This window comes from Apteryx rowi, unplaced genomic scaffold, assembly GCF_003343035.1.
Source record: "Apteryx rowi isolate R43461 unplaced genomic scaffold, aptRow1 scaffold_113, whole genome shotgun sequence".
Lineage (NCBI taxonomy): Eukaryota > Metazoa > Chordata > Aves > Apterygiformes > Apterygidae > Apteryx > Apteryx rowi.
Genome location: NW_020447342.1, coordinates 1922398 through 1945675, shown reverse-complemented (window position 1 = coordinate 1945675; position 23278 = coordinate 1922398). Strand labels below are relative to the sequence as shown.

Sequence of the window (23278 nt, the reverse complement as noted above, 5' to 3'; positions counted from 1 at the left end):
TAGGTGACAGAAGTAGACAGAGTAAACCAGAAGTTTGGCTGCTGTATACTGAGGTGTTGTTAGCTCCCTGCTCCTAATCAGTGCCCTTTGCCATGAGATTTTCAGTGGCTTAGCCACTCCACGAGGCTGAAAATTCTTGCTGAGCTAAGTATTTGCCGTCCTCAGAGCAGCTGATTGTTGGGATCCTGCCTCTTTCTTTTTTTCTAGGTTGGACTTTGTTAAAATACATGCCATTTGGTTGAGCTTAAATCCCTAAGCAATTCAGAGCATTCGATAGATGCCACAAGCACTTAACTACTTAGCAAGCTATCAATTTTTGTGTCGGTTTTTGCTGCAATAATTTTTTGATATAAATGACTTAAAACCTTTTTGACAAAATGTGCAGATTCCTCATGAACACAACAAAAATATCCCCTTTCTCTGTTGATTGCCTGTTCACATTATTGTTTTGGGATTTAATATGGCCCTCATGTTGCGGAAAGTGATGACCAATGGTGTAAGAAATATCTTCTTTCCTCGTGCAAATCTCAGGGTGGGTAGTGCCAAAACCCATCACCTTCATTTTCAGTGAAGCAAACTATCAGCTAAATGCTAGCATGGCAGAGGAGGCTTGCTGGATTATCCTCCCCCAGGCTAGCAAACACTCTCCTCTTCCAGTCTTCCTGCACAGAGCGTATTCCTGGTAGTCTAAATGCCTGGGTGACTCAGGCCAGATGCCTGGATTGGAGAGAAAAGGTCAAATTCTTGTCACAGAACACAAATAGGAAAAAAAAATTAAAGTGCTGTGGCCACAGCTGCCTCCTAGGCACCCTGGGCTGGGCAACACACAGTTAYGTTGCAAAGGGCAGCACCACCCCTCCTGTCAAAATCAGCTTTTGCTTCCAGCTGCCTCCTGGCCTGCACCACCATTACCTCAGCCTTGTCTGGGAGGAGGGAGACAAAGCAAATCACCTCCTCCGAGACCCAGACACTGGGTGTTTTTTTCCACTGCATTAGCCAGCTCAGATGTGGCACAGATGGGGAATCTCTGCAGCCTGTGCCCCTTTGCCGGCTCCTGGAGCCTCAGATACACATTAAACAGATGTGAGAAAACAGTTGCAGCAAAAAAGCACTTGGCACCTGAGGCCTCATTGGGAGAGAGGGGCGGAAGCCCTCTGGCATGTCCCTCTACCCCTTCAGGACTGCTGTGATTAATGGCATGCATCAGCTACAGATGGACAGGCAAGAAGCAGCTTCTCCCCACTGCTCAAATGACACACTGCTCCTTTGGGTACCCACTGGTCTCACTCCTCCACTCAGCCTCTGGCACACAGGGCAGAGAAAGATGAGGTGGTGCCTCATGGCCAGTGCAGTGAACCCCTAAGGATGGGTGCCACCTGTTCAAAGGACTGAAAAGCCAGATTTTCTGCTGACCACTTCCAGAGAAAGCAGATGGCTGGAATCTAGTGCTGCTGAGCTGGGGAGCAGGACAGGAGGCARGTCTTGCACTTCTCTGGGAAGCGTGGTTAAGCAAGGTGCATGGTCCTGGGGAGCCAGGGATGAGGCCTGAGATGGGGGGAGGGGGAAATTGCAGGGAAAGAAAAGGATCCCTGCAGAGAGATCAGGTACTCCAGGCCTGGCCCAGAGGATGAAGACATTAGGGCCTTGCTCTCTTGCAGGGTGGCATGGGCAGAGAGCAAGAGTGGCACAGCTCAAGTAAGTATGGAGCTGAAGGTGGTGAGAAAGAGGGGTTTGGGACAGTGGCAGTAGTGTGAGCTTTGCACGACACAGCTCACAGCAAGATCCTGTGGGGAGGAGCACGCTGCTGGAAGGAGCTTCCACACTGGTTGCTCGTCTGGAAAGCAAAGGGATGGTGTTTCTTCACCTCTTTTACCCACACCAGCTCCAGGCCAGGATGCATCATGTTTTGTGCATGGACTTCCCTTTATCCTGGAAGAGAACAAACACTTTTGTGTTGTTGTTGCTGGAGAAGTGAAAGGCTGAAATCACCCTGGGGCTGGCAGGGAGTGTGGCTCCAGTGGTGAGGGAGAGGCCGAYGGGGAAGTGCTATACTTCCCCCTCAGCCTTTGGGGTGCTGCTGTGTCAGAGCTGTAGGGGCTCAGTGTGATCGTTTGTAACTTCAGGGTGACACACTTCTGCCAGGGACTGTCCAAAGCCCTTCATCGCAGAAAAGCAGCTGGAACAACACTACTTTCCACCAGCAGCTTTGTTCTCTGGTGTAAGGGAAGGAGAAAAAGTAAAGAGATTAATGAGTCCTAGTCRCTTTGGTCATCATTTTCTCCTTCTCCAGACTGCAATGTATGTAAATCAATTTGAAGGCCAAAGAGGCCTTTGTAATGAAACTTCTTCTTGCCCCAAAACTGCATGAATTCAAAAGGACCTTTTGAACACACAAATAGCCTAAGACTGCATATGGACCTGTGGCAAGATCTGTAAGGGCTAATTCCTACTGTGCCAAGGGTGTCAGAGCAGGCCGGGTTCRATAACAGCACGATGGCTGGGTTGTCCCACACCTGCACTGCATTTGAGGCATTTGAGACTGTGTGGGCACGCTGCCTTGTGGGTGACTGCAGTTTGCTGGCCTTTGCTGTGCTCCTTAAGGACCTGCAGGACTTCAAGCCTGTGCACAGAGAGCTGGCTGTGGTCAGCCTGGCTTTTGAACAGCGTAGTGCAGAGTGCCTTGTGTGCAAACATCTCCTGGTTCCACTTCCTCAAAGGCAAATCACTCTCTACCAACACACAAGTGCTAACTCAGCTCTGAGGTCCTGTCCTGGGGCCATGCCCGTGCCCTGAACAGATTGCACCTGCTGAAACATTGTCGACTGGGACACGAAGGAGCCCTGGCAAAGCTACAGGTGCTGGATGAATGCACTGGAAACGATTTCCCAGTCATATAGCCAGTGCAAGACTGCTTCAAGTGAACCAGAATGTCCAGCAGAAAGCCTTTTCCCATTTTTTTCTGGGGTTAAAAAACAATGCTTTGGACTGTTGTGAAACAAAATGCAAATACACTGCAACTAATATCCTTTCTCCAGACTGTCAGCTACTAACTGGTACATGAGTATAGCTAACTCCTGTAACTAGGCCCATGAAAAAACGACAGCTTGTAGAGTTCATGTTTAGAGAAATCCTAACAATGGGATGGGGTGCCCTTATTGGCTCAGAAACCCAAAGATTCAATAGAACTTTCAACGAACTCTCTCTCTCTCAAAAAAAAAAAAAAAAAAAAAAAGTTTTGAATGTTTAGATTGGGCCACACTGAAGACATCTGTGTTCTTTAGTTTTTGAACTGAGGCTGCAAAGAAAAGCCCCTGTGCTGAGTAAGTTTTCAAGGACTTTTTTTTCCCAGCATCTTTGAAAAGCACTTAAGAGATTTAGGAGCACAACACAGTACAGCTTGTTCTAAACCCCTGTGGACTTTTGAAAGTGTCTCTCATAGACGCTGTTGTTATGGGTACACACAATCTGTTTTGTGTTTTTCACTGTGTCTCTTTCGGTAATCCTGAAATTCCTCTTTTTTTTTTTTTCTTAATCTTTTCGAAAAGCACATGCAGCATTTCGTTCCTNATTTAAAAGAAAAAAAAAAGAAAATGATTAGTTTGGCATGTATTTAATCTTGTGAAAGATTTATCTAAAATGAAAATAAGATTAATATTTAAAATACGATCTTGAAAATTGCAAAGATATGTATTTATCCAGAAACTCTTTGAGGTGTCTAGCATCTCTAGGCTTTGTGAAAACACAATTACTCCACTGTCTTTGAGAATAATTCATTCAAAAATTAACCACACATGTTTAACTGATTTCCTTTCAGGAATGCTTCAGCTGCTGAAGGATCACAAAAGGAAGGATCACATACCAAGTCTTTGAACATATGGATAAGAAGGAAGTAATTGTTAATGATTTGCTGATCTAAAACAGAAATGATTGACAACATAATGAGACTGTCTAATGTTCTCTAGTGTGCCAAACCCCCTAATTTTAAATTGAACAGGAACAAATGTCAGAGTAGGCTGAATGAGATTAGTTGCATAATATACTATGCAACTATTTAGTATGTCTAGTAGATAGAAGACCTTCCCAAACAAATGAGAGGAAATTGTAAGAAACTAATAGTCCTGTGGAGCTGTTGATATATCTCAATGGAGTTTTGTCACAATTAAGCATTTCACTCAAAATGCTACTTGCAGACCACACAGAATATCCCCAATAAAAGCACTGGAGAGTTAAAACTGTCCAAAACCACCTGTACTGACACATTTTGGGATTAGACATGAACTAAATATATCYATGCAGACAGGCGTAGATTAGGGTTGCACTTCTGCAAGGTGGCTGTCCAGTGAACCCAATGCTGGTCTTCATTGGATTAGATTGCAGTACAGTTGCAAACACATTTGTGTATCTGTAATAACAGTGTATTCCTTGGAATACTGGCGTATTACTTGAAAAAGACGGGAAGTATCCTTTGCATATTTTGTTATAAGAAACATCAACCCACTAAGAATAGTCTCATCCAATGAATAAAGAGTCTTCTTGCCTCCTTTTATGCACCGGTGGGACTGTGGTCTATTTTTCTGGTGGGGCCACCTGCTCCTGCCAGCTACAGCTTTCCCTGCCCAACTCCCAGCGCACCCCTGCAATGCCACCCACTCGGCCTCACTCATCCTACTCCTCCACACTGCCTCCCTCCTAAGCTCACTCTCCAGAAACTTCAAAAAATGCTTTCCTCCACCTGTGACTTTGGAGCTCCCCAGTGCAGCGGGCCAAACCCCATTTGGCACGATGCTCCCCAGGAGGGAACCTCTGTCCCCCAGTCACTCGGGCGCAACACGGTTTCCCGAGGCCGGGGCAGTGCCGGGAGGACCCACACCAGCGCGGCCAAAGCGGGCCCAGGCCGCAGCCGGGCCACGCTGCGGGGCCACGCGCGGCAGCCTCCCACACCCGGGAGGCCGTTACCGAGCCGAGCCCCTGCCCCGGCGACCCCGGCAGCCGACTGCCCACCGCTCCCAGGTTTGACAAACTCCTCAGAAATCGCGACAGCCTCAATTTCTGCCCCTGACAACCCCGAACAGCGAGGACGAYATCCACGCAGCCGCGCGCGGTCCGCGCCGCCCCCGCCAGCAACCGCCACATCCCCTCGCGGCCCCGCCCCCCCGCTGCCCGCGCCAAGGCCCCGCCCACTCGCGTCACGCGACAGCAAGGGGGCGCGACGCAGCGTTCTCCCACGGCCAATCAGCGCTCTGGTTCGTTCTATCCTCCCTCTTCCAGCCAATAGAGCGCGAGCCTTTCCTCGGCCTCTGTCCGTGTATGGGAAGGGGACGAGGCGGGGCTGGAGTCGGTCCGCACCAGCGCGCGGCCAATCAGGGGGCGGGGCTGTGAAGCGGGCGGGCAGGCTCCCCGCCCCGCCCGGGAGCCCCGCCCCGGGAGGAGGGGCGCGGCAGAGCACGGCGCGGCGCGGCTCGGCCCGGACCGCGGGACGGCGGGCGGCTGCGATCCGCCGCGGCGGGCGATGGAAGATGGAGGGAGGCGGCGGTGCGGTAAGGGGCGGCGTGCGTGCGGAGCTGAGGGCTCTTTTCTCCGAGGACTTTCTTCTTTCCCTTTGCCTTCCTTCTTCCTTCTTCCTTTCCTTTTCTTTTCTTTTTCCTTTTCCCTCTTTTTTTTTTTACTTTTTTCCATTTTCATTTTTACTTTTTTCTTTTTCTGTTTTCATTTTTTCCTCTTTCATTTGTTTTCCTTTTATCTTTTTTTCTGTGTTCTTTTATCCTTTCCCTTTTCTCTTTTCCTTTTTCCTCTTTTTTATTTCTGTTTTTTTGTTTTCCTTTTTCTGTTTTTTGTTTTCTTTTTTCCCTTTTCCTTTTTTTTTCTATTTTTTCTGATTTTTTTCTTTTCCTTTTTCTGTTTCCTTTCTTTTTCTTCTTTCTTTTCCTTTCCACTTCCCCTTCTCTCCCCTTCCCTCCCTTCCCTTTTCTTCTTTTCCTCCTTTCCCTTTCCCCCAAGGGAGCTGGAGTCACTCACGCAACCGTTGCCCTGCGGGCCCTGTGGACCCTGGTGGAGGGACTCCTGCCCCAGGACAGCTCCAGGCAGGCGGCCAGGCCCGCCTGCATCTCGTGCAGTTGGTTTTGCTCCTCTCTTCATTTACCTCCCCTGTGTAACAAGTAAGCAGTGTTGTTTTGCTGACAGGCRCTCCTAACCGTTCCAAATTCTTGAATTCAGTGAGATGTTTTGAAAAAAACAGCAGCTTTGGCTGAGTTAATAACACTCTGCTTTCTGGGGAGGAGTTGATTGAGATTAATTCAGCAAAGGCATAAAGTTTTAGCACGTTAAACTTACACATTAACACTCTTGTGCTATAGGGGTCTTATCTCAAGCCTTGCTGCAGTGAACTGAAGCTGTGCTTCGCAATGAGAATGTGCACACGTGGTTGTAACATGCTTGAACTTCAGACAAACTCACCAAGATGCTAACTCCCCATATAGATGCAGTATTTCCATGCCATAAACAACAATTACCTGATTCCCACAAGGTGCCAGTTAGCATATTGTCAGGCAGAGCACACCTATGTGTTATTTAAACGATTTGGGTGTGTAATAGGTGACTCCAATTACTACTGCTTTTGCAGCTTCTCTCACAATTTAATACACTCTGTGGGTTAGGCCATTAAAACAGAGAGAGAAAGTCAAATGCAGTGTTTCTAATGAAACTGTTGTTTTTGTAGGCTGCCAAGAATCACCCAAGCTGTTCTGGTTTAACTGGAAGAAAGAAACCTCTTCCTGCCTCAAATCCCATTTTGTCAGTCACATCCTTAGTTGGTGTGTTTCAGCAGATGTTACCAGTTTAATACAAGTTGAGAATCTGACCTATCGCTTTGATTTAGGAAGACAGAGAATTTGGCTATTGAAATGTTTTGCAGGTATGTCTTGGGTGGGAGTGAAGCTGATGCTAACCATGCAGGTTAGCAAGTGCTTTGGTTCAACTGTAGTCTTAGTTCAGCGTAGAAAAGATTGTAAGAAATTCCTTGGTGGTGGTGGTGGTAAAAACAACTGCAAGCAACTTCTGCATTACACACTTCTAAACTTAATATGACAAAAAACATTCAGATTTTTGACATATAAAGAAAATTCTTGTACAACTTACCTGTATGGAAGAGGTCCTCTTGTGATGCTGATGTTTGAGCAGATTATCTAGGTTACCTTTGCTATTTCCATGCCAGCAAACTGAAAAGAATAAGAACAGTGAGGATCCTAATGAACTGACCAGATATTTTTCTTTGTTCTCTTCCCTGGAAGGCTGCTGAAACTGGGGGAGCACGAATTTCTTCGGCGTTGTCAAATTGTGTAGCTAGAAGACCTGGAAGTAGTTCAGAGTATTGTCCTCCCACTCTGGAATGGGTCTTTCTATTCTTGCCTTTGTTGCTAGGAAAGTTTGGCCTTTGGTTTTGCAGCTGTAGTTTAAGAGATGGTTTGGGGTTTGCTTGCTGTGACATGAAGAGGCAGTCTCACTGCTGGAGTATCAGGTACTACCTGATACTGCAGAAGCATCTATGGGCAAGCACTCGTCTTGATAAACTGCCGCAAAAAGCATGGTGACCTCCTGCGAGCCAGGGCTGCTGTGGGTCTGAGGACCACCAACAGGCTCTTAGCCAAGGGCTGGGAGCTTCAGCATTGGGCCTGATGGTYGTGATGGCATGAGTCACCCACCACAAAAAGGCTACGATGTGGAAGAAAGATGCTTTTGCCATGGCCGGTAAACTRTCCTCAAATGTGCAGCACAGATGACTGCTTGAAACAACCTCTGCTCTACAGAGATATGTGGTGGCAGGCCATGGAGCCTGTGTGATTTTTTGGAAGAGCTGAATGTGTTTCCTGTCTGAGTTGTTCTATTTAATTGTGAGGGCTCTGAGAGAGAATGTTCATCAGGTTGTTCTGGAAGCTGTATCTTGTGCTGGTGATCTGAAGGTCTGAAGAGGTAGTGCAGTGTCGTGGCATTGGGAAGGAGGAAAAAGAAAGAGACGGAGGGGTTAGTGTCTGGAGAATAAGATTAAAWGAGTCTTGAGGGTATCTGATATTAATCTTCCATGCCGGCGTTGTGCTCTAACTAGACAGCCTGAGGTTGGGCAAACCTGTGAACTGATGCCAAAACTCAAAGGTCAGGATAGTCAGCCACAAGCCAGAGCATCCCACTCCACGTCAGCTCTGCTGCTAGTGAAGCACATGGCCTAGGCGGGTGGGTGCCAGAGGCTCTCCTGTGTRCAGAGCTGGTAGAGTTAATTGGTATGAGCTTTCTGGGCTTGGCCAGAAGAGGTGGGAACAGCATCTCTGGGCTCAGTGCTGTATGTCTCCCTTTTCTCTTTTTCTGTGGGTAGCTGGTTGGAGAYCCCTTTTGTCAAAGCCAGTTCCTGATGGAAAAGGCGGATCTGACTTCTAGCACAGCTCCAATTTCTCACTCTGGCTGCCCCTCACCCAAAACCGCTCAGTGGTCTGGTTGGTCTGTCATACCCCAGCACAGATGTCAAATCAGGGGTCCTTCAGGCTGGAAGTTTTGCTGAGAGGGAGGCTCTGTGAGCAGAAAGCTTCTCCAGACCATCACCATGCTGAGCAGCAGGGCCACAGACAGATCAAGCTAGATCTTGAGCAATTTGTGCCTTAAATGTAAATATCTAAACCTCCACATGAAGGGATTTCTGTCCTCTGGCACCCGTGGTAGCAGAGGGTTGGGTTTTTTGCCGGAGGTTATTTCCAGTTCTTTTTTCCTGCTTGCACTGGGATGGGGCTGTGGGGGAGAACTTGCACACTTCTTTGCAAGGGAAAAGCTGTTTCAGACCAGCTGTAAGTGTCCACCCGACACTTTCAGTCCAGCCCTAAGTGTCCTTTTCCTCTTGGGAATGACACTTTGAAGTAGGCTTTTGCAGTCTGTTACCAGATGCTTTTTCTGAACACAGCCCCTCCTTGCTCTGAGACTCCTTTTGCTGTCACACCAGCTGCTGTCAGAGACCACAGCCTGTTGGGACGCTAGTGCATCCAAGCGTTTATTCTCTGTATTACAGAGGTGAGCAAGATGGGTCGTGGATGGGGCTTAAATGCTGGGTGGAGTGAAATTTATTCTGGATGAGGGCTAGGTTGCTATGAGGTTGAATGAGGAGGCAGAATAGCTCAGCTATTATCTAACCCTTGAGGCTTGAATTGCTCCTGAATTGACTGTACTTCCTGGATGCTGTGAGCAAACAAACCTGCTGGGGCACAGGATCAAGCTGTCAGTCAGAGTAAGAGCTCTGCATTTCAACCTCCACCGAGTGCCTCAGCCACCAGCTCTCCTTGCTGGAAATGGTGATGTTTGCTGTGGTTTTCCTTGTATCTGGGCAGTGTGGAAAAAGTTTTCCAGTGCCRCCACTGGTGGGCTAAGCTGAGGAGGACCAGGATGAAGTTAGCCTTGAAGAACAGGCTGCTGAGGCAGACGCCATGGCTGAGGTGTCCCTCCTGCTGAGCAGTTGCTTTATGCTGTAGCCACAGCAGCTGTTTTTTTGACAGATGGTAAAAGGACTGAACAAGAGGGCAGTGACCTGAGTCTGTGATACGGTAGATTAGGAGCAGTAGGAAAACAGCCCRAATGACACAGATTAAACAGTGAAAGCATCCATTTTTGCAGAAGTGATGAACATGGCTTGCTTTTTCCTCTTACTGTGCAACGGCACAGCAGAAGATGTGGCTTATCTCCAAATTATACTCCTTTTTTTTTATGGTAGAGCTTTTGAACAGGAAGTGCCATTGGGGTAATAACTGCATCTCCCGGGCTGAGTGTATGCCAAATGTGATGGCAAGAGGCACTCCAGCCTGGGATATGGCTGCATTTCAGTGTTGACAGAGGAACCCAGACCAGGAGAGAACTTTTCTCAAAAGAAAGCAACTTCTACCCTCATAAGTACCAGTGAGTTCTGGTTTTCATGAACTTTCCTCATGTGTGGATAAGCTGAGGCCGAACAGAAAAAGGAAGTGAGTGTTAGCTTCTGCACCAGTGGGACACTAGTGCCTGCCTGCCTAACTTTGTGACACTTGTTGGCACTTGTGGCACCTTTGGTATCTTCTGCCTTTCGGTTGTGGCAGAAACTGCCTGGTGGCTCCCAAACATTTGTGGGGCCACGGCTGGCAGTGGATGCTCGTGGTGGCGCTTCTTAACTCACACTTTCTTAGCAAGCAAGCAGCCTGCTCTTGCAACAACATCTTCTCTGTCCCACAGTGTTCACACAACAGGATGCTTAAATAATTTTTATTGGTATGAATACTAGTTTCTGCCTCAATTATGCCAGGGAAGACAGGGCTCAACTCAAATTTTAGTTGGATTTCTGGTTTGAATAACTTCTGTTAAATCTAGTTAAAACTCACAAAGCACAACTTATTTGAAAGCTGTAAAATTAATTTTACAATAATCATACACAATCAGTGAGCTATTTATAAGCAGATGTACGTAAACTTTTGCATGCTCTATTGCCATGCTGTATCTCTATGGTTAGTCTCTGCCTAAGAGCAATTGCAGATTTTTACACCTTCCAAGTGTAAATCCTTCCAGTTTCTCTTGTGTAGGGTGTTTTTTTGTTTTGTTTTGTTAYTGTTGAGTTCACTAAAACTTGAGATACAAAGAATTTATTAATTACTTTGAATTACTATTTTAAACTGTATTTGTAAAATCTGTTTGAAAAAATGGAAATGAGCTCTCCTGATCCTTCCTCTTTTTTTACTTCCATCCATAAAAACAGGCCATTTTTAGCCCAGTGTAGGGAACGCACAGCACGTGGGAAAGGATGAGTTTTTTAAGTTTTCCAGTCTCAGCAGGTGTTTTGGAAAGGTTTGGGTTTTGGAAAGGTTTTATTTGCTTGAAGATACAGATGTAGCTTCTGGTAGCCTCACCAGGCACTTAGGCACATCCCCATTATGATCCTGTGGAGCTGAAAGCCATGTGGGGCAGACTTATAACCCCTCTAAACATTGTTCCACCCTCTGTGATCTGAATATCATGGAAATGCCCTATCTGCTGACAAGAAGCAGTCTGTCAGTTTGCAAAATATACCCAGAACAGACTGAACAAAAAAGTTAAATGCAAGATGCCTAGTACATACACCAGTGAATTCTCTGAATAAAAAAAGCTGGCTTTGTGAAATTTTACTTAAATCAGACCCCATCCCAATGCAGTTTGACATAAGCAATGAAAAATTCTTGCACTGAGGCTTTTAATATTTTGGATGTTCTTACTGTCTCTACATTTTATATCTAGGGACCTGGTTAGTTATGCAGTGAGTTGCAGCCTACGTGACACTGGGCTTGTTTTGCGCATACCTTAGGAGTAATGTGTAGATCTCCAGAGGTCCATGCAATACACATGAAAAATCACTGACTTAGCAAACAGAAAATGCTGAGTGACCTTTAAAGGTAGAGCGTAATAGTAAAGACTTTACATTAATATGCTGTACACATTCAAGCAGTTACAGCACAGACAGTGTCACCCTTTGCATAATAAAAAGCATTTAATTCAGTATAACAGTTGACTGCTTCCTAATAGCTTTAACCAAGCGACAAAGCAAACATCTCTTTAAGGGAAGAAAAGCTGAAGTACAGGTGTAAAACAAGATTAACACATTGAAAACAAAGTTCACCTGCAACTGTTTGATTCAACTGCTAAGAAATGCATTTTGTAGTCACTTTTCTCATGCCTTTTCTAAGTGGAGACTCTTTTGCTTAGTTTCTGAATTGAGCCTCTCATAAGACGCTGAACTTCTGTGAAGTCTTCCTTTGAACGGGGAGAACAGCTCAGATAGTATCTGCACCCTTTTGGTTTTACTCTCTGTATTCTGAATGCTTTCCAGGCGGTTGTTCCTGGTAAACAAATTCGGCACTGTTCTGAGTGAAATGAAAAGCCTGCAGTGCCCCCATCCCCTTTCGTGGAAGTTCTGGGGTGAAGGTACAGGGCGCATGGAGGGCAAAGCGTTACAGTGAGCCTGGGGAGTTTTGGATAATACTGAGCCCGAGGACACACCATAGCCTGGGAAGCAGGTTAAAAGTGACTGGATGTAGTGGTTTGGACCAAAGGTYGGTTTAGCTCAGGCGTCTGCATTTGGTAGTGGGTGTAAGCAGGTCYCTGGGAAGAGTACAAGAGCAAGACATGCATACTGGGTTCCCTTCTTTAAACTCCCAACTGTTTTCAGCTTGGGATTTCCTGAAATRGATGTGGTTTCTATGTATTTTGTGGATTTTTATTCCATGAGCTTGTTTGCAGTCCTTTTCAGCTTTTGGTTTCCATGACATTGTTTTGCGGGAAGCTCTGTTTTGACCAGAAAATGTGAGGAACCATCTCCTTCTGTTTGGTTTGCTCCTGACTCCTCATTCGTTCATTTGATGACCTCTGGCTGTTGTTTTAAAAGAGGTGGTGAATCACTGATTGATCTCTGCCTTTTCTAGGCCCCTTGTCATTGAGTGCCTCCCTGCCACTTACCTCTTGCCATCTCTTTTCTGTAGTTGAAAAGTCCTAGCTTACTCAGTGGTCCCTTCTTATAATCCAAGGGAGTTAAATAGAAAAGTCCTTCACACCCTTTCCTTCCTCCACTAACTTCTGGCTCTCTACAGGTCTCTCTGTAACTCCTGATAAATAGAAATTGTTTAAAGTCCAAGCTGAGATTTATTCTCTTCCAAAACCTTTGCTGGCATTAACTTCTGCAGCTCCGGTTAAGATTTATTGACATAAAACTCCTATTCTTTTGAGTCTCAACTTATTTTGCTAATGCTTTAATGTAAAAATCTATATTAGCATGTTGGAGGGGTGAGCAGAAAAAAACACCAACATGATGTATGAAGTTGCACAAAAATAAATTAAAAATATAAACATTTTTAGTAGTTTTGCTGTGAGGACCAGCACTCTCTCTGCTGTCTCTGTGTAGTCAGTGCTTTGGCTTTTGCTAGCTAGCAAATTGATTTTGACTCYAGCTTTTTGCCTGCTACTTAGGAAAGTTACTGAAGAAAAGCTAAACGGAAATAATCTTGCTGATTAATTAGTATAACCTGTCAAAAGCACTGAGGCTTGCTAAGTTCATGCCCACCTAGGAATTGCAACAGTGCTTAAAAACAAGTGCTGACCATTAATTGCACCAGGCTATYGGGCTGTTTGGCCATCCGTGACAGCAAGGCAGCTCACTGGGTAGAGTCAGGCTTGACTACATGAAGACTTGACTCTGACGTTGCGACTTGACTCAGGCACCTCTTTGACTGGGCTTGGAACTTGCTGGAGAAAGTTGCAAATCTCTGGGAACTTTCTGTCCATCATAATTGCCTCTCTCTCTCTCTCTCTCTTTTTTTTTTCCTTTCTTTCTTTTTTTGAAGCTAGCTCCTTTAATAGTTAATATGTTTCATTAAGTCTCTGGGGAAACAGCTGGGGTGCAGAAGAGAACATTGCTGGCAGGCTGTCATGGTCAAAATGGATTCTGGTCAAAATGAGAGAACAGCCTGAGGCAGGACTCCTTTATGAAAGAAGGGGAACAAAAATGGTGACAGTCAACACAGTTTCATGGAAAGTTGATGTTTAAACTTCTGAGAGCGTAAATTCACCAGATTAGGGTATATGATAAACTGCTGAAAGGCATTCGGCTTTTTGTTTCCTGAGATTTAGATGAAGAAATGGGAGTGAAGCAAGCCTGACCTGGTACATGTTAAAGGGATTAGAAATGATCTTAGTCTTGGTGTAAAATCCTTCAAGATTGGGTGTGCTTTACAGGCATCCTGCAGAGTTTCGTACTTCATTCAATGCAGCTTAACATGCTTTCTTCCAGGCTGGAAATCTAAAATGCCGTAATAGTTCTTAGGATGTCTTGTGGGTAGACCTCCTCCTTGCTGATCCCAGTCAGCACAGCTGCAGGTGCTCAGCTGGGCACAGAGGAGGAGTGTAGGTTTTATGTGGCAATCAGCAAAGGCTCATGCTGCGAYGTGACTGATGTCCCTCTTGGAAGAGGGAAACCGCAAGACTGGGAAGCCCTCATCATCTTCCTCCTGACCAAGCAGCCTTCTGCGTTATCAGCTGTGGGAAAGCAAGCTCTGTACACAGAGGAGTACAAAATTGGGATTCCTCTGAGCCCACAGGTGCCCCCAAGCAGTCTCCCTCATACCCAGTTCCCTCCATTTTTTTCCAGTAAGTGCAGAAGAACTGGAGTAACACTTCTTTCTGCAGGGAGAGTGGTTGGGTTTGACTGACAAAGCTTGCAGGGATCCCCGAGTATAAGCTCTGACTTCTCTGTCCTGGCTCACAGCCCATTGTGAAAGGTCTCCAGATCCATTCCTGATGATGTTTAACTTCTGTGTTAACTGGCCATTTTGTCTGACTCTTGCTCCTTGAAGGCTCAAGCTTGGGCATGCATCCCGTTCTGCTTTTTCCCAAGCTCCAAGTTTCCAAGTCTCCTGTGCAGAGTCACTGTGATCTATCCTGCAGTGTCTGTCCTGTCAGGGTTGCCAGTAACACCAGACTGCCTTGGCCAGTTAATTATCTGCTGCTTTTAACATTTTTTTACTTGTTAGACATTTTCCAAAAAAAAGCACATGACCCTAAGTGTGAATGCTACAAGTGGCGGGGTTCACGTAGGCTCTTTTGACTCAGACTGATCCGTTCCCTGTCCCAGCAGCCCGGTGCTGTTTCCTTCTGCTGTGGAGCCCAGGTTTTCCATCAGCTCAGCTGCAAGCAGTAGTGAGAGCCAAGCTTTGCTGTTCCTTAAGTCATGCTCTCCGGGAGGCAGGCATTTAAAAAAAAAAAAAAAAAAGTCCTCAATATGATAACAGTCAGTCCCCTAAAAGGCCCCAACCAGTAACTCAGTTAAATTCAAAAGAAGATCCTTTGGTGCTTTCCTTCCATGGGGAAAGGAGAAGCACATTTTTCAGACTCGGGTGACTCTGATTGCCTCTCTAAAAATCACTGGAATTGTCTGGGGACAGTTTTAAGTGAGCTCATGACTGGAGTGAAYATCAAATGCACCCACATTGCACTTCAGGTGTGTTGGCAGGAGTCTGTTTAAAGCTGCCTTTCAGGGGTGAATTGTGGCAGTGATTTTTCCTTGCAGCTACTGGCCCTCTGCTCTTGTTAGGACATTCAAATAGCAGAGCTGATTGCAGGTATTTTGCATGCTTCAGAACTGGCTGACTTATTTGTACATGGCAGCTTCTGCTGAAGTCAACAGGATCCCTGAGGTCTTAGTGTCCTGCTGCAGTTTAGTTCAGTGCTGAAACACAGATTCAGCAGCTTGCTTCCTGTGCTAGTTTAAAAGCCTTAAACCACTGCAAGTGCCATGAGCACTTCCAAAACAATCTCTTCTCCCTCAGGAACGGGTAAAACCTCAGTGAGATGACCTGTATTGACCTGTGTCAGTGCCTCGTGCGAGATCAGCACAAAGCTCCGGGATATTGTTAGGAGACTTGAGTGGCGAGGGCTTGCATATCCGAGCAGCCTCACAAATATTGTATGAAACTCACTCAAGAGACAAAGGCGGCCTCCTCCTGAATCTCACCCAGAACTGTGGCCCAGAGAAGCAGGCTTGGACTGCGTGCATGATCCAACAGGCGGAGGGGCTGCAAGAGCAGTGGATGAGCAGACAGAAACTCACTGCCACTCTGCCCAGAGCTTAATCGGACTTAAAAGCAATGTGTATGTGGCTCATGAGAAACATTTGTACAGCTGGATTGATTTAAGGGGATTGATGGTCTGATCAAGCATCGGCCTCTCTGGTGGTGACAAACACCAGATGCATCGAAGGTGGTGGTTAAAGCCCTCTGAGGGAAGCAATTAGGAAATGAGTTGACCTGGATGCAAGTTTCTTCTCTCTTGAGCTGAGGGAGGAGACGTAAGCAGGACTTTTATATCCCTTCCAATCTTGCTTGTATTTAATCCTTGCTAACGCAGCTTGCAAAACTCTGTGAACATTTGTCCCGTCCTTTTCTGGGCTCTCAGTTTTGGGGACATTATGTCATCAGCAAGCTTTGGGTGAGTGGCAAATTGTCAGAAGAAAAGGGGAAAATTTTTTCTTTCTCAACTTTCTCATTTAACTCTTCATCCCTTTGTCTCTGAGGAAGAACTACAATAAAGCAATAGTCTTTAAAGTCAGCTGTTATAACATTATCATTCTTTTTCTCTTTTTAGTATCTCTTGTTTGGGAGAAATACCATAAACTTACCCTTAAGCTGTGATCTGGAGGCTCTGAGCTGCTTTAATTTTACACATCCTTGTCTTACTCTGACAGCATAAGTAGATGTTAGGTTCAGTTGTTTCCATACATGAATCTGTATCTGGAAACCTCATCAGCAGTGTTGAGCACTTCTGAAAATCAAGTTTTCCCTTTCAGATGCCAAGACAAAGGTCTTGCACTCTTAAGTTTAGGCACCTAACTCTGATAAATGCTGCCCTGTATACTGAAAATCATTAATTTCTGCCTATTTTTGGATGATGCAGAGGGTGTTGTGAACTACAATCTTCTTCATTGCTTTATGATAAAACATAGGCAAATAAAGAACCTGGGAAAATCTGTCTGCAGGGAAGCTCAGTGCAGCAGATGGCTGCTAAGCCTTGAAGAATAGGGCTGACGAATGGAGATGCAGTGTCCCAGAGGTATGTGGAGCAGAAATTCCCGACTGTTCAGTGGTCCATTTTCCATTTCATTCATCTGTGAATAGGATTTGGCTGCAACTAGATGTTTAGCTATCCCATCTCTTAACCTTAATCGGAGCAAGTTTAATTTTTGTCTGGTTCTGTGAGTTGCTCCTGACCAGACTGTCTCAGATTGAAAGACCTCCTCTGTGCTGTAGGTGCGGCTGTTCCTTTCCTAGCCCTTGTTACCCCCACTATCTGCAAATGAATGTGGCCCTCTAAAAGCAGGGGAGATACAGAGGCTGTTTCCAAGCTTGTTTCATCATGCTTGTGATACCCTTCTTTGTGCTAGAAACTCCTTGGTCTGTTTCATCACATTTTCTCCAAACTATTTGTGGGCTAGGTCCATCAGAATACCTAATGRAGCCATAGTTGGGCTAGTGAATGATAAATACATCCAGGATTCTCATGTAAGATCTACTGCTGAGTTACTGCAAACATGTGCTGGACTAAATTCTGCAGATTTGGCTCAAAGCAGAAAGATGGGAGATGTAATGGGGAAAAAAATGCCAGGAAGGCCTTGAGCAAAACAGTTCTAGGGCATGGGGCAGGATAGTTATTTGTCAATATGCTCTTGGAAGAAAACTTAATTGTTGGAGAACTGGCCTTGGGGAAATGTACAGATCCACCTCTGATTAAAGAGCCTTGACTCTGTGTTCTTATGAATTATGTGTCTCTTGAACTTTGAATTTGTGTTTGTAGTTGATGTTTATCCTAAGGCATTTGGTGGAAGTGCATAGAAGTTATTATTGTCCCGGGGGGCAGAATGTTCCATCTGAATTTTTCTTTAAAGCATATTTTTGTATGCTAAAGCCTTTGCCAATATGAGCCATGAAATGACTTGACATGCTGTAATAATTGGCTGCCTCAAACATTAGATATGAATAGAAGGTCACTGAAGAATTTATAGAGTTAATGATTTATTTCATCTGTCACTTCACACAGAAGAATTACAGGCATCATCTTGCCCAGCTGGGAAGAAGCTTAATGCCTGATACCTATTGCAGGCAGTGTCTGCACTACGGTTCATTGGTGGTGTATACTTTATCTTGAATAACTGGTTTGTCACCACCTGGTCAGAAAGCTAATTTTAATGTTAGTTATACAGCCTTTCTCTTTTCCAAGAAACTGAACTTTTTGTTTCAAGCTGCTTCCTACTGTCTCAAGTCAGAAGTGGTGGGTAGGTGCTGATGCCACCAGGGCTAGCATTGGCACCAACACAGTGACATGGGGATGCTTGACCCATCTGTCTGTGCAGGTGGTCAGAAAAACAGGGTGGGTTTATTGCCCTGATCTAGCAGCAGTGGTCAGGCACGAGGCTGCCTGACAGGTACCCTCAGACAGTGCTGTTTGCATGTTTGCATGCCTTATTATCTCTTTTCCCATTTTGGCCCCCCTTGTTGCAGCCCTTGCCCCTCCCTTTCCCTGTGCCAGTCTCCTCCCAAAGAAACAACCTGCCCTTTATTTATGCTCTACCTGTTAGTCCCAATTTTGCAGCATCCATACTCAAGTTTGGTATTTCAGATACTATCACAGAGGCACTTTCAGCCCTACGTGATATTACTGATTTGGTGACCTAGGCCCAGCTGGCCTTGCCATGGGTAAACCTGCTAAAGACATGACGGGGTTGGCTGCTCCAGCATCACTGCTTGACCCTGACACACTTGTGTTTGAAGACATGACGACAAGCTCTTTAAAAGTGCTCAATGTTGGYCCATATCTGCTGTGGTCGATCTTGGTGGAAATGGAGCTAAATGAACAGACAGCACTCTGAAAATCCTACCTGACAGCACGCTTGAATGGATTTCTTGTTCATGCTACTGTTACTTCATTGAAAAATAGATAAGCTTTGTTTATTTTGACTTTACAGGCAGAAGCACTTGTCTGGGATAACGATGTATTGACCCACTCCCACGCTGTTGCCGAGGCCAAATATGAATTTTTATTTGGCTTGGAAGAAGAGAAGCCTTCAGAAATGGGTAAGTGCTATTTACTATTATTGTGTATTAAAAATCTCTTAAGCTACTTGAGGAAAGAGTTGCAGAAGCTGCTTCTTCATGACCCCAGGAGTGCCTGTCCTGCTGCTACACCGCCCTTCCTGGGCACGGAGAGGAGGCAGCAAAACAAAGGAGCCCTGGTCTAGAGGAGAGCCTGGCCTGCTGTTTTTGCCGTAGAAAATGACAGCTGTTCCCTGTCTTACATCTCCACCTTGAATGCAGGTGGGGGTTTGGTACCGGGAGTTTGAACAGTTCTCTGCAACTGAGTCATTTCTGCAATTGCACATGCCAAAACACAGCCAGTTCTGCCTGGTAGTCCTTCCAGGAATGCCCTTGGTCTTCAGCAAGCTGCTATACCTACAGCTAGAGAGATACAAGATTTTAATTTAAATATTCTAGGTGGTACTCGAACTGTTCCCTCATCTGTATTTAGTAACAAGGAACCCAGATGCAGGATCAAATGCTATGCCTAGGGATCAGTCTTGTTTCTATGCTTTTCTTGTAAACAGAGGGTGTATTCTACCTTTTCCCAGCCTAATCTTAGAGGAAAAGAAATGTAGTTACTACACCTATTTCTTTTGCCTCGTTTTAATTATCAGCGATCCTTGCCTTCTTTAGAAACCAAAAAAAAAAGTATTTCCTCAGGCTGTTCTCTTTGCACTTTGATCCTTTCTAATTGCAAACTTTCTGGGATGTCACTTCTAATTAAAGAAGATCCCATTCTTACCATAGAAGGGCAGCACTTTGTACAGAAACCAGCTGTATAGGCTCTTCCACTTCAGTCATGAAAAAAAGGAAACAAAAAGAGCAGAACTGAAGTCTGGAAGGTAAGTAAACAGTTTCTTCCAGGATTTTCTAGAGTTAGGCCTTCCACTTGGAAATCCTAATTGCGGAGTGGGGGAAACAACAAAACCTTGCAAATCTCCTTGCTTAGGAATTCTAAAAAAATTTTGCAAATTGCCACCAAACGTGTATCAGATTATTCATGAATCACGATGACCTCATTTCTTGTTTGGAGAAACACAGTGTGAGAGCACTGTCAACAGGCATTAGTACGTTTCCGGAGATTTGCATTAAATGAAGTATGCTGTGTCCAATAAATCCAAGTGAATCCATTGTTACAGCTAACCAAAACAATTATCAAATGTGATGGGTATTCTGAGCTGCGTGAGTACTGAGTGTTGACATAAAGGGCAGCAAAGTGTAAGCCATTATATCTTGTCTTATATGCATACTTTTCTGTATTTTTTCTGTATTGCTTCTTGCCTTGTTTCTGAGTCTCCTGTCCCTTTATTATTCAGAAACTACCATTAGGGGCTAGCAATTAGTGAAATGGGAGTGATTTGAAGGGAGAGTTTCCCATATATAACAGTGGTTAACATACAACATTTGCCAACTGTACCTGAAAACTGCACCTTCATTAAATGTATCTCCTGCAAAGGTGCTTTTTCTATACTATTGTGTACACAGGACTTAATGATTGCAGTAAGTACGAAGAAGTGCCTCAGAAATGATCCCTTGCCTTGCAACAGGTCAGCCCTTCTCTTCGTCCAGAGTCACAGACATTTAGATGCAGGAGGGACTGAAGGGGTTACCTCATCCTATGTCCCTGCTCTGATGCAGCAATGGCCTGCTAAATTGTATCGCTCCTGCTGAATGTTTTGCCTACTGGGGATGAGAATACCAAGGCATGTTTTTTCCCCTTTCCAAAACTCAGATTCCCTGCTTCACAGCATTGCACCTACCCAAACTGGTTTCTGTTTAACACAARCAAATGCATCCTCCTCCTCCAGGAGATGTTTGACCAAAAGAGATAAACCAGGGTGGTGCTGTCCCTTCTACTTGTTTTCTTCAAATAAGCACATCTTAACTGCTTACCAGCTTTAGATGAGTGAGGATGGGACACAGAAGCACAAAACCAGGTCCCTGTGCAACTCCTGGTTTCCTTTGATCTGACATATGTTGAATATGTCATAACATGTATCTGGGGGGACAGAGACTGTTTCGGGAGAAGCAGCTATGTCTGAAGGGTTCTCTATCCTTCTCAGTATTAGAGGGGGAGAAAAATCCAAACCAACCTTTTAATTTCTAAAGTTACCTTTAAAAGAAAGAAGGTGTGCTTTTCATAGGTCAAAGTATGAACGATTTCAAGCAAATGAGTGACAAGGACAGGGCAAGGGGACACACTGGTGTTTAAACTTAGTAAAGGTAATAGCTTGTCACTGTGGGCAGTAAAGTTGAATTTTAATTTATCTAACCCAAAGCAGATTTCACCTGGGCCTTGGCTGGCCTCAGAAAGTGAGAACATAATACTTAAGCTGTTAAATGGCTTAATCACTTCTGCCTCCAAATTCATCCTTTCTCTTTCAGACACAACCATAATACTGAAGCCTTCTTGGATGCTGTTGAGAGTATACATTTTTTAACTGGGCAGTGAAATACTTGCATTTGACAACTTACTTCACAAAGAAGGAGGCGTAATTGGGGATGATTGTGGCAAACGGCTTTGTTTGCCTAGATCTTCCTCTGGGAGACAGGCTTGCTTAATAAGCTGTGGTGCTGATTTTTACCTTCCAGGTTTAAACTGGTGGTCATTTTCATGGGTGACAGGAGAAGAAAGATCAAGTTAGATGCTTGTACAAGAGGTGTTTCACTCATAAGATTCAGATRTAAATGATAATAAGTTTGTTGTGTTAAAAATAAGCAATTCCTCCCCTCTGTTGCACTCAGTCTATTGTAATGCTTTGCTTTAAATTGGTATATTTTGTGATTCCTGATGGCTTTGGTACACATGTGCTCTTGTTCTTTAGTGTGCAATTCAAGCCTGGCTTCTTTCCTTTCTCTCCTTCAACAGAAAAAGATACTGCTATCACTCGTCCTCCTGCTCTGGGGAGGTAGATAGGTGTATTCCTTGGCGCAGAAGTAGGACCAGGCTCCGGGGACCCCAAAAGCAGCCAGGCCCTGCAGAGAGGACCAACAGCCACGTGTCTCCCTGCAGCCCGTTCCTCAGGCTGCTCTGTGCCCTGGGCTTTGCTGTGCTGCGCCGCTGCATGACCACGTGTCGACACACAGCCTGCCTGCATTCCTGAGTGAAATCCCAGCCTTCTGCCTTCCAGCAAAAGAAAATATTTTTTAAAAATTGAACTAAGCTGGATTGTACAAGTCATCTTCTGAGCCTCGTAACATAAAGGGCGCTTGTTTATATAGGTCTGGAAACATACCCTCCTCTGGAAATGGCCATGGAAACAGTGATCCTGTTGAATAGCCTCATCTCTTAGACTTGGGCACACTACAGGCTGACACTGTTTTATGACTTTGTAGTTAATACATTTAAATACTGAAAAAAAGTCTTGACAAAATGAGTCAATCTAAAAAATTCTTCTTAGGGAATTGGGAGAAAAGGGGGAAACCCTACAAAATGGTTACTCAAACAAACATGAAAGTCAAGAACTCTTTAATCATGTTAGATTAGAACAAGAAATCCAAGTCAGTTGCTAAGAAAATGTCTTGTTGAGATTCATAGACAGTCTTTTGCCTGATGCCTCTAAGATAGGCAAGTTTTCACCTCTTCTGTATAACACAAGGATTAATCTCATCCTTCACACACACACACACACACACACACACACACACACACACACACACAAAAGAAGTACAATTAGTTTCTGCGTTGCTGTGTAAATCTGGTCTTTCCCAACAGCTGCTGGAATAAAATTGTTTTTGAATTCCTGGAGAAACAAATAGCTTTGGAAAGCCTGTCACTCGCTGTTTTGTGTATAGTGAGGTGTCATGAGGCAACTGAGCTCATTTAACAGCTTGCTTCTGCCAAAAGGGATGGTGATGGTCCCAGCCGCATACTCCCTCTGACTGTCTCATGCTAGTTCTTGCGCTCATCTGTTTTCTTAGCAAACTCAAGCCAGCAAAAAACTGAGTTAAAAAAAAAAAAAAGTCTAGTTTATCCTGGCAATCTGTGAGGGGTCAAACACTGTCAAAGCTGACACGGGGAAGAGAATGTAATACATACTTCAATCCATGCAACATACACATTCCTGGACCTGAATTATGGAAAGGATTGTGTTTGCCGTAGAATTTCTTTATTTCATGTCAAGAGCTAAGGAAGCAAACAATAGCTGATTTTTTTGTGCAAGCACAGCCTTTTTGTGATCCTGTATTGCTGATTTAAATATCTGTAAGCAAATTACTCCAGTCACTTTATGTAAAATGAATATCACTAACTTTCTAGGTTGTCCTTTGCTCTCCTGCCTTGCTTTTGTTCTCTGCATCACTTCGTGATCCGCTCTTGCATGTCCACCTCTGCTGCATTCTCTCTGCACTGCATGAAGGTTGCACCTTCCTGATCTTCACTCGGAAAATTTCCTATAGACCAAATTACCTCAAAAGTTGCTCAGTTCTCAGACTAGCCCAGACTGCTAACTGAAGTCTTTTCCRGTGCTTTAACTGTGTTGCTTTCCATTTTGATACACCATCCTGTGTGGTATTTCATCTCTTGGTCTTTCAATTTGCATTTTTCCTCTGTAGCTTTCCTTTCCTGAAAAGATGCAAAATTGCATTTCCTAAGGGTTAAAGGACTGCCTGATTTTTAGGTTCATGTTGCTTAATTACAG

General features: G+C 44.8%; 1 protein-coding gene across 1 annotated transcript in view; it reads left to right on the top strand.

The window, feature by feature from the left end:
- Nucleotides 1-23278, top strand: part of PSD3 (pleckstrin and Sec7 domain containing 3) — a 121417-nt gene that overhangs the window by 8476 nt on the left and 89663 nt on the right. Inside the window, exon 2 of the mRNA XM_026078739.1 lies at nucleotides 18527-18635. Within this exon, the coding sequence (XP_025934524.1) occupies nucleotides 18527-18635 (109 nt within the window). The remainder of the gene's footprint in view (nucleotides 1-18526; nucleotides 18636-23278) is intronic.